This window comes from Adelges cooleyi, unplaced genomic scaffold (assembly GCF_023614345.1).
Source record: "Adelges cooleyi isolate 19-005CV unplaced genomic scaffold, UGA_ACOO_1.1 ACOO_flye_CR_arks_rails_tigmint_CR_PRNA_23, whole genome shotgun sequence".
In the NCBI taxonomy this organism is placed as follows: domain Eukaryota; kingdom Metazoa; phylum Arthropoda; class Insecta; order Hemiptera; family Adelgidae; genus Adelges; species Adelges cooleyi.
The window spans coordinates 4319871-4332102 of record NW_026095893.1 but is presented as its reverse complement, the minus strand read 5'-3'; the positions used below and the strand labels follow the sequence as shown (position 1 = coordinate 4332102).

At 37.6% G+C, this 12232-nt stretch overlaps 1 protein-coding gene across 3 annotated transcripts in view; it reads right to left on the bottom strand.

Annotated features, from left to right (window-relative positions):
* The window catches only part of LOC126836249 (discoidin domain-containing receptor 2-like), a 103459-nt gene that overhangs the window by 5452 nt on the left and 85775 nt on the right, over window positions 1-12232 (bottom strand). For all 3 annotated transcript variants that reach the window (XM_050569490.1, XM_050569493.1, XM_050569492.1), the window contains 6 exons: window positions 8753-8900; window positions 8487-8663; window positions 7149-7282; window positions 3622-3829; window positions 563-673; window positions 73-489 (listed from right to left, as the gene is read on the bottom strand). In XM_050569490.1, the coding sequence (XP_050425447.1) occupies window positions 73-489; window positions 563-673; window positions 3622-3829; window positions 7149-7282; window positions 8487-8663; window positions 8753-8900 (1195 nt within the window). The remainder of the gene's footprint in view (window positions 1-72; window positions 490-562; window positions 674-3621; window positions 3830-7148; window positions 7283-8486; window positions 8664-8752; window positions 8901-12232) is intronic.

Genomic DNA, 12232 nt, shown 5'->3' with positions numbered 1-12232 from the left:
AGTATCCACAAGCAAAATTACTATCAAAGGCCCTCTCAACCAATTTTTAAAAAATTTTAACAGTGTACTTACTGTTGGAGTCCATATTGTTGCGACCGACCACTACGGTACTGTAACTGTAGAAAGGAGTATGTCCGTGGTAGGGTTCTTGATAGGGTTCAGTGTCAAGTTGGATCAATCTGTCCATGTCGTGCAAATGGCCGTTGACCGAATTCGCAGGCTGACTTATGCCGTGATGGCTTAACGAACTGCCGGTGCCAGCCTCTTTGTAACTGCCACCTGTTCCGCAACTGCTTCCAGAAGACATGCCCGGACATCCGTTACCGGAAGCCAACGCGCTTTTGCCCACCAACGGGCTGGCGAAGCACTTCCTCTGTCTGTGTCTGGACACGATAAGGAAAATGGCCACGGCCAGCAATATAATGACAGCCATCAGTACGCCTATTATGACCGCCATGTAAGTCTGATCTTCGTCTTTAGCAGTAGGAACTGAAATAAAAAAATTACAATATTAATTTTGCGACGAACAAACATCGGCTTAGTCATAACAAGTAAAACTTACATGTGAGTTCGGGTCGGTGAGAACTTAAATCTTTGGACATAACGCCCGGTTTTTGAGTAGCCAACTCCGATTGTGTAGCCAATTCTTCGGTGAAATTTCCTTGTGCAACGTCTATACAAACAAACGACAATTGGTTCAATACTAACCTCTTGGTATTTTATCACAAAAGTATATCTAATTTCTAAACCCAATGCCTTTATAAATAATTTATGTTTTTATTTTCGTATCCTCCCCCCTTTCAGTGACAGGTATGGTCACAATTCGGATTTCGGAGGATATCCTGTAAGTTTGCTCGGGTCCGAGAAATTAGAATAGCGCGTTGTGCTTGGCAATCAATTTACATCCGGAAAAGGGTGCGCAAAAGCGGTCGTGTTTAAACGTGACGGCATAACGAATGTCTTTCAGAGTTAAAAAGCGACGAATTTCCATCAGGGTCGACTGAGCGTGTATATAGGGATGAAGGGTAGTGTAGGAGGGCACAGAAGCAATTACGCAGACCCATTGTTCAAAAGCACCTCGAAAACCGCGGCAATTAAGGGTCTAGCCATTTTCATTGTCATTATACTGGGTGGACAGGCAACTTATATTAAAAAATAAAAAAGTTCTTAATTAAAAAATACTCGACTCAGACGTTTTAAAAATCCTACTTGGCTTCTTTATTTTTATACCTTTGCAAAATACAAGCACAATATTAATAGCATGGCAATTATGTGGAAAGAAATCATTGAATACATCAAACCCGTCTGTGTTTTGAGTGGAAATAATCGGTGGAAACAAAAACATTTTTTTTATGCCTCAGGTTTATTTTTTAGTATAAAATTAGATATTTTCGAATAACAAGAAATGGTGATCAGTGTTTTAGGTTACATACCATGGTAATTATTCGATTTAATTAGAGATACTTAGCTATTACTAACAGACTTGTTAGCAATTTGGGTGGCTAAAAACTATGTAAACGATAGATTTTTCTTTTTTGGCGGTAACGTTATTGCGTAATATTAATCTTGTGAGATAAACGCGGAACCCAAGTACAGCTAATGCACGATACGCGGTATCAAAGTGTATTGTGGTAACATCTTTATGAAAAACTTGACTCGTAAATCTACCCTAACCTGCACAGTATCACAAGCAAACGGGACCGGATTCCTTTAAAATGCTCTACGATGTACCGCCGGAGGACCACCGAAGGAAACCAAACGCAAGGGGAAAGAATAAAACTGCTAGTAGGGTCGATATTAAAAAGGTTGTTTCCGCGGACCGTTTAAGCCGCTCCCCTGCCATTACACACATCTGTCTCGGCCGAGGGTGTCCAAATGAAGATGCCAACACCGTTTAAGTAAGACCTTTGGGCTTTGCTTTAATAATTGAAACGCCCGAGGTTCTCAATCTTGATACTGTTTACACTTGACACGGATAATTCGAAAAACCTTAACTCTGACCAAAGGCGGCGCAATAGCACTTACATTTTGAAGATATCACATGAGAAATGTTTATAAAAAAAAAAGGTAAAAGCATTTATTATTTGGGGGGAAGACCCGGAACGTCAATTTGTGTTTTAGAATTAAAATATCAATACACTATAATAGTATACATATTATGTTGTTTTTTTTTATACTGGTTATATGATCTATTATTTGCACAATCCTATTTGTACATTGCTGACGTATAGGCATTTTTGGCATACGGGTATATTTGTACATGTATAAACTATAAATAGATAAATATTAAATAAACCTCCAGTTGTACCATACAATTTTTTCCATTCGCCGCCGACGGTGCTCATATATTGTTATACACACAAAACATACTGTCGGGGCTCAGCGATTTTCCCATTACCACTTTAGCCTACCGAAAACGCTCAGGTAAACTATAAATCTTCTTGCGCGGGGTAATAATAAAAAAAACATGTATATATCTGCATAAATATAATATATACCTATATGTATACATATTAAAGGAGGGGAGGGAGAAAAAAACAAAAGTAGATGGAAAAAATGAAAATAAATATACGGAACCCTCTCGAGATTTATGTTACTTTTTCCATTTTTTACCCTACTGACTACTCATTGTTCCCCTTGGGACGGCGAAGGGATGTCGTATTTCTCGGTTATAAACGAAGCATACCTACATTTTTTTAATTTCTTCGAGAACTCGTCGCTGGGCGCACCTGTCCGTCTGTCGGCGAATCATTATTTATGTACTAAATTTAACGCGATTGAAATTCCCCCCTCCCCACCGCTACTACTTATTTAAGTATCTCTCCCTCTTTTGTACCACTCATTGATCCGATTTGCTTATATTTTTTTGTATTCATTATAATTACGATGATATTTCATCGATGAGCGTAACGGTAGCGAACGTAAACTTTGTTTTACTACTGCAGTCCCTCGTTTGTATAATATACTTTTTCTATACTGACAAAGAACACCAGAGGGGGGGGGGGTTGAGGTGAGGAAAGACCATAGAAAGAATACTAGTAAGGTCTGTCAATCGGAGATTTCATATTAAGCATATTATATTATGTTTGGGAGCTCGAGGACGTTTTTTATTGCCTTTGCCCGTTGTACTAATATATTTTATAGCCGTGTCTCGTTGAAGTGCGCCAATCCGCGTAGTAGAAATTGTTTAGCCTTTGCCATTACTATTCGGAATGCATAGGGGGAGTAACAGTGAAACTACTATGTATGCTCGCGCAGGTATAAATAAGCATGTTTTCAGTCGGATGCGCTCTCTCGATTAACGCACTCGAGTTATTTTCAACGTCACTCGTAATGCAACAAGGTCCTCTGACATAGAAAATACATGCTTGTATTATTATTTGAATAAAAACCGCTAGTTCTCGAGCACGAAAAAAATGCTTAGGATTAAAAAGTCACGCACCGCATCAATAATTATAGCCAGCCTACATACATGCGCTTTCAAGGCGACCGGCACGTGCGGTATATAGAACAACAATCCTAATACAGCTTAACATCAGTAAAAGAGTTAAAAATACTAAAACTTTGACCCTGAACCCGAAATCCGAATAGACCAGACTAAATAGTAGTTAGGTTACTTACCGGAGTCGAATGTGATTTCGCTGATCATTATCCATTTGGCGGCGAAAGACAATTTGAGCTTGACAAACCGACCGACTCTCCTGTGCAACTTGATGCTGACGTTTCTGGACGTCTCGAATATCCGGTCTTCCATGTACGTGTAAGTCAACGGTTCCGAAGAGTAGATTTTGCCGCCCACGCTGAACATAACACTCGCCTCGGAGAATACCTGTGTGCAATTCAAAAGTTTTCCGTTAGAAATAATAATAACACTACGCAGTCGAAGAAGACGCTATCGAAGGAAATAGGAATGGGCGTGTAGCTCGTTTGCCACATAACACAGACAATTTCCATCAAGTCAGAAACAATATTTTTTACGCCGCCTAGGGAACGCGTATAAGTCGTCTTAAGGGAATACAAGGGTTTTTCCATTTCATACACACACCTACACTTTTCTCTAGGAAAAAAAATACGTTCGCTTCGTTTTCACCATGTCAATCAATAACGATGCTGGTGTCGTGTGTAGTGGGTAGACAAGACGGAGAGATTTCACAATAAATATACGGTATAGGCATACACATAAATATATAAGACTATTATTATAATAATCCTAGCTGTATACACAGTGCAGTTATACAGAAAGCTCGAGCACGCCGGTGATATACTGCGTGTTCCGTTCTATCCTCGCGCTAATAGTCCGACCGCCGGTAAGTTTTATTCTTGTGTATAATGTATACACATATAATAATAATATCTTTGTAGGACGACGGTCTTAACGTTAATGTGTTACATGAATCTTCATTACCGGCGGCGGTGGACGCAGTGTCAACACATCGGTGAAGATTTAGTAGCGTTCGCTGTTAAGATCATTCGTAAATCATTCGGTCAGATTCGGAATTCCATGTTGTCCCGCTCATCCCGTGCTATATATATTTAAAACACATTATACTGTATCGTTAAGCGTTTTACAAATCGCTTAACCTCTTCTCCCCCTACCCCACATCTACGGTTCATTCCGAGTCGACCAAATAAGCCGATTTTTATTAATAAGCAAAATCCGAAACGCACCTTTACCGTGTGGAAGCGTATCCGGTTTCAATACAGTGTTCAATAAAAAAAAACTGATTAGCGATTAAGGGGGGTGGATGAGCGAAAAACACCATAACACGGTCAATATTCTCGATCGGAACCTGTCAAAAATATGTGTTATAACACTTAATAAAAGTGGTGGGAACCAAAAGAGTGTAAGTAACGTTTATCAACATTTTACAGAACAACAAAATGCAAATTACATTTTTAATGTATTATTTTATGAACATTAGGTATGTTTAGTAGCAATATTCATTGTTTTTCATAGTTATATTTTTAAAAAATGGTTGAAAAACAGACACAGATAGAAAAAAATGTCATTGGCAAAATATATTTCTTGACGAAAAATTTGTTTTTTCAATCGATTCGCACAGAATATTATGCAAAACTCAGGTACAAGAAAAACATGCCCGAGGCTAAGGTGGTAGCGTTAGAAACGCAACCGCCAAATCGAATAAGTTAATGAGAATTTGTTTGATGAAAATCGTCGCATGTTGAGAAGAACATTATGAGAAGTTGTTCTCTCGGGCGTTGCTGTCAAAGTTTAAAAAGCACTTTGGGACATTAACAGACGTCAGCGACCGCTTTTGACGGAATTGTTTATTATATGAAAAAAGCCAATATACGCGCCGACAAAGTTTTAAGAAATTAGTTTTCCCAAGAAATTTGCTCGGCGCCAAAGACATGCGACAACCGTGTACTCTGTTTGGGCGACTCGTTTACTTTGGCCCTGAGCCCAGTAAAGTTTTGCCCTAAACTGTAATGAGAAATGAATAACGCAATTAGAAGTGAAAAAACCAAACTAACTTTCGCTACTCGTTTTACTGTGGCCGATAAGCAGCGACAAGGATGTGATTAAGACTAGTTTACACGGGACGTGTACACGATTCGCTGAACTCACATAATTGGCAACGAGTCGTCCAAGACATATACATATATTATATATACTCGGAACGTTGTCTTCTAAAGTAATATATTACACCGGTGTGACACATGTGAGTATTTAGCAAACAGGACTATAATCAAATAGATTATTGCAACGGTCATCCGGAAAACGCTGCGGATGACGGGATATAGTAGGTATAGTACAATAATAACGATCAGCGATCGATATTAATAATTATGATTATATATAGTTTAATCGCCTGCGGTCACGACTTAAAAATTAACTTCCGTCCAAGTGCAACAGCTAACAATTGAACGTATAGTTACGTCATCCAAAATAGGAAATGTAATTATCAATAACAGCTAGTGATGCGCGGCAAGTGTTAAAAATGTAAAGTATTTTTTTTTTTATTTACATATCCAAATTCAAATATTATAAGTTCGGCTTAATTAGTTTTGAAGAGGTCAACGCGCGCAAGGGGTCATCACGTGTGTTATATTATCATAGGAAAACAATGGTTTGGACATAACACGTGCAGGACGTGGCCCGTACTAGAGCAGATTGTTATCCATTAATTATCGTTAAAATCCCCCTTGTAAAACAACTCAATATATACCTACAACAACGTTCACGACCGACCTATGTGTACACCGCCCACCTCGTATGTCTTAAGTCCTCATACAAGCCTATTCTCTCCCTTCTTCCCCAGACCTTACCCTAGTAGATTTTTAACGTTACCCGGTCGGAGCAAAAACCATAATACAATTTTTGTTTTCCAATATCGTGTAAATCTTATCAAATGCCCAAAGTTATTAAGTTGGACCACCGCTCGCTACCACGAAAATGTGTACGTTTAATCTGATTTCAGAGACTTCATTTATTATTTTGTTGTCATTAATAATTTCAAGACGCAATTTGCATTCGTCTTTAGATTTCGCATTGCTCTCCAGCCGTTGCCCTACGGCATGACTCGGCGTTTATAATCGCATTTTCGAATCATTTTCCAATTTGGGGTTAGACAACGCACCCAATAATTGTGTTGAACAGTTACCGCGGTGGCAGACCGTCGCGTCCTTAAACTTTAAAGTCGTTGTATAATGATATTAAATGTATATTTTATTATAATGGATTCGATTAAATGTCAGTTGACTGCCGGGTCGGTCGGGAACTGTTAAAAAACAGCCCTTCGACTTTTATTTCATTAAGTGTGCCGTGAAAACGTTAACTCATGTATTCCCTGTATTATCATTAATACCAATAGGTTTTATTGTTATATATTTTTAGTTTACCTCCAAAGTAAAATTTTGGAAAAGTTCTAGCCTATAAGTACCCTAGTACGGCCGAGAAAGGTTTCAGGATAGAGGACAAGGCGTGTTATGAAGATAGAAGTTATAGTTGTAGGTATGATGCGAAATGTGTGTTGCAGACTAATTACGTAACATAGTGAACAGGATAGATTATTGTGGATTCGTGAAGTAGAAAAATGTATTCATGTGATAATATAATATCAGTAAGAGCCAAGAGGTTAAAGAAGTGATAAGTGTTAAACAAGGAAAGAAGAAGTTTATTTTACCTGCACGTCCTTTTGAAATTGATTGTTACAGTAAATGTGTACTCCGGTAAACTCTCGGATCTTGTCGAATTCGAATTTGATTTCGATAGGTTGTCCATTTCTGGTGTCGTTCCTCCAACCGACCCATCCTTGGCCTATAATTATGTACACATATTATTATAATTAATTCAACAAATGCAGACAGTATGTGTCAACCAAACTAATATGTTATTGTTAAAAATTATATAAAAACATTTTTTTCTTTATCTTTCTTTAGTTACAATTTATTATACAGCATAACGTTACACGAATTGCAAAAATGCGTTCCCGTTTCATAATAATATTATTATTATTATGATATACTACACAACCTAACAGGAATAGGTGGAATATTTTAATATATAATATTATATTATATTATGTAGTTAAAAGAAAATACATTTTTTTTTTACTCTTCTATAGTAATTTGAAAATAAAGTGACCGTTTACCGCGGTCCATTAGCTACGGTGGACGGAGACATTGTTGAGAGAAGCAACAAAAAAAAAAAAGGGAAAAAAGCTATTTCGATCACGAATACGGCGGTAAGTAGTCTCCTTTTATCCCTTCACAACAAGAGAGAGAGGAAAAAGAAGCTTTTATTGAATTATTCATGAAAAACTAGAAACGCTCTGAAAATATAACGATTGTAGTTTATAGAATGTTTACACCGACTTCGGAAACTTAACCCATGAATATATATTTGCCGCGATAAAACTTGGTGAAACGACAACCACTTGATTTATCAAAATAATAATACATTGAACCGAGTGTAATGTGTCACATATGAAATTTATAATTATCCGCTATACATTTTACACTAACTGCCATTGTTGTTTTTTATTATTGATCGGCTAGATCTCGTTAGAACATTTTTATTTCACGTGATCGTTATCGTGCTATTGTAATATAAAAAAAAAATGTTTTAAAATAGGAACATTTTTAGGCAATATTGTAGATGAAATATGTGTCTTTATAGCACATTAGAGAATTTTAGCTTTCGAAAGTTGTTTTTGTTTTGATTCTTGTATATACCTGTATAATATATAAACATCGGGGGTTTGATTGATATACTTTAAAAACAAATTATACGGGGGAGCTAATAAACAATAAACTAATATACAATATTAAACATCTATAGCTACTGGGGTTGTTTAGTGTCAATTTGTATCTATTGAATAATAATAATATTTTAAATAACATTTGTATACCGTCATTTGGACTAAAGTATTATAATATTAACGACGCTATTATAGTCGTTGAGTTAGTACAAAAAATAATGCTTAATGTCCAATGTAATATTTGTATGGAATTAAGTGTACCTTTTTCAATGTCATAGTATCCCATTCTAAAGTTATCCGGTCCTACTCTTCCGTCGGTCAATTGGCCCAGACCTCTTTGCAATTCGTCGTTCCAGTAACCGTCGTACGTGGAGTCGTAGAACTCCCATTCCGGGCTGCGTTTATCTCCTTGAGGCATCGAATAGCTAAGAACACCGTCTGCGCAAATCATCATTTTTTTTATTATTATATATTTTTTCAAGTTACTCTAATTGACTTGATTGCCGGATATCGGACGCTTGACCAACCTGTCCAAGGGCACCCGTAGAGTTCGACTCGCATGCACACCTGTCGGGTGTGGAAGCTGTACGGCAGGAATCTGATTTTCGACGCCCAGATCGGCGGATTCAGTTCTTGTTTGTGCTCCAAGTACGTGTTGATGTTTCCAATCAGTATCTAGAATTAAAAAAACAAAAAATAAACGTATGACAAAAGCCGTTTATCGTGGAGGTATAAAATTTACTAATAAACATAGTGCATAATGTGCCTATATTATATGAAATAACTCGTATTTGTTCCAAGTAAAAAATTCTTAAAAAACAACATCGTTCGAAAACCCTTCAGGAACGCACCAATTGCGAGTCAGAGTCCCCTGAGTAGTAAATCCGGATAACGAACAAATTCAAACAATATACACAGACACCCCGAGATAACTTAGAAAGTACTACCGTAAATCATCCAAAATATAAAAAAAAAAAAAGACGATTTACTTTTCTATAAAAGATACTACCATTTAGAGAAATCGAATATACGAGCTCCGTGTCTGAGTTTTTATATAAAGGAAAAAACATAATAATAATGTAATTATTATTGCTTGTCTAAACATAATCGATGCTGATTGCTGTAGTTATAGTTGTAGTGTGTGGTGGAATAATAAAAAGTATTAGAACCAATACAAACGCGTTACTGAGCAATCCTCAACCTAATTCGTGCAAAGAGCCCAACGCAATTTGTTTTTAATGAGAAAAAAAGCAATAAAGAAAAAACAAATCAGAACGAAAGCAACATTAATCGACTACAGTGTTTTCAAGAAACCAATTGAATTTGTCAATTTTTACGCAAGTATTAAACATTAAACGACATTATCGAAAAAAAAAATCTTAAATAGTCTTGAAAAGCCATAAAAATGGAGTCGATAAAAAATGTTCGAGTAACGTTCATTTCTTTTGGTTGCCAAGTCTCGTTGCACACAAGGTCGTGACAAGTTAATTGTAATATGGAAAAATAGATGAGAATGCTGTGTTTATTCTGGAACGACAAACACATAATAATAATATGACTAGGCGAGACAATGCCCACTCACGGGCACCGTACTCGACCGACAGAGTGGGCGCCACCGGCTCTTATAATATTACGTACTATTCTAGGTTGGAATCAACAAGAAAGATCCGGGATTGACCTATTTTTTTTTTTTTAATACAATAAACGAACGTGTACTTAGAGCAGTGAATACGTTACTGAATCGGCGTCGGCTTGGCCTAGGCAGGTCAGTAAACACCGATTATATCCTGTGGCGCAGGTCGCAACTAGACTGTATTTTTGCTTTGGCATTACCTCTAGCCCCTGACGCAGTCGTAGGTCAGACGGTCCTAATTTGGGAGATATTACAAGAAAAACTTTTGGTTGTGGAATTGTGGATACTCATCAGTGATGTCAAGTCAACGCTGTTCGAAAAGAACACATTATATATGCTGTGGACGACTTCGGTCGCATTCTCGAATATTATTTATTTGTATCAGGACGAATTGTTTATTAAACGAGTACATCTGTTACAGTTTTGTATTTTGCTACAGTAATTTATTATCGCGCACTGTACACAATATTGTTATAGCTTGCTACGAAAAGCTCGCCCAAAGTGTACGCCGAGCAACCCGTAAAATAATGACAATAATAATAATTATACTCTGGGCTTTATAAATTATTTCCCGGACAGGATCCGGGAGGCGGTGGATCCTTTCCGTCAGTAGTGGCGACGGTGGCGGACAGGCAATAAAACACGATAAAATTAGCCGAGCTCGACGGCGAGTGCTTCCGTGTCACCAGATGTTGCTCTTGCATGATTTAAAAGCCTCCTCTCCTCTTCGTCACGTTTTATATACAAGTATAACAACCGACCCTGCAAGTTATATGTATGACACATACATAGAAATATGGACACTGACGTCTCGAGCAGCGTTCAATCAGAATTTTGGACACTACAAAAAGCAACTCAGTACAAGGATACATTTTAGCATCACAAAGGTCTTGGAACTGGCGATGAAATTACCACGAACTTAATCACGTATGTTTAGCTGAACTTTACGTATAGCACAGACGAACTACCTAACCTCTACGATATATTGTTGTCTATAATAATTGATAGACACTTATCTGTAACTATTAAATAGTATTGTTTTTCAAGTCAAAGTATTCACCCTAATAACACCGTAATCATAGTGATGTCTTTAAGGACTCCTGTGCAGAAATGATTTCTATTGGCTTAGGGATGTCACGTACGCAGTAACCAAATACCTGGTAAAATAATAAATATTGCATTCGCTACCATCGTTGTTTTATTGTTGATCAATAGCTAATAGAAACTTCTGTTTATTTTTCATCCATTAACTATTAATTCTTAAAATGGCGTCTTCGATAGTAATAACGGACAAAAGACGGTTGTACGCGTTATTTTGCAGTTTGATGGGTTAAAGAGAGGAGACCGCAGTCAATTCTTAATAGGTCTACACGATAGGTGTTGACTTGGCACTTAAATCTATAATAATGGGCGCTATCGAGGAGACGATCCCGGCCGGGAGGTTTCGTGAAAACAAAAGAAACTGCTTCCCCCCCCCCTATAAATATTCATGGCATTCATCGGTATTTTATATTTTGGCAAATTACCATTACAAAGGAAAATCATACATAACCGTAGTGCCTATAATATAGCTGACGTGGCGGCGCGGCGTCGGAGTTCAGTGTCTTATACCGGAATCGACATGGCGAGCATATATAATATCTTTATTATATATTATACTGTAATATTATTATTATCTGCGAGCTCAGATCGTGACGTTCTCACGGTGATGCTCGTCTGGGCTGGGTGACAGCGGCATTACAGCGCAGTGTATGTATGCAGCAATGCACGTGGATGGTTTTTAATTGGAACGACGAAAGTCGCCGAAAACAAACAATATAAAGTGTGTATAATATTATGTATATGGACGTGTGTGCGACTCCCGCTGGGACTGACGGGGCGTCGAACTCCCAAGGTAATTTAATAAGCGCCGAAGACGCGTCCAAAAACTTTTAATGGGCTAATCCAACGCAAAGTTGTGCGCTTAATGAATCATTTTCACCGATACACATACAACCTCGGCACTTTGCATTCGATTAGTTTTACCGGCAAACTTTTCACTTTATTTACATATATACACGCAAAAACGTTATCAATCGATAGTGTTTTCCTGGTAAGCCCGCAGGCGTCCGCCACGTTGTCTAAATAAATAAGATTACATTTCACGTCATTATATCGAAGTCCTATATATGCATATAATTCGCCGTGTTGCGGGGTACTGCGGCCAAGGCGAGGCGATGGAAAATAGCCAATAGGTATAATAGCCATCAGGGCGTTTAGATCATATTTTAAAGCTTCCGCCAATAGCAGCTGAGCGATTGGGCCGGATATGTCCAGCACATCCATTATTTCATGTTTGACACGATTTTAATTTCGCCTTTCATTAAAACGAATT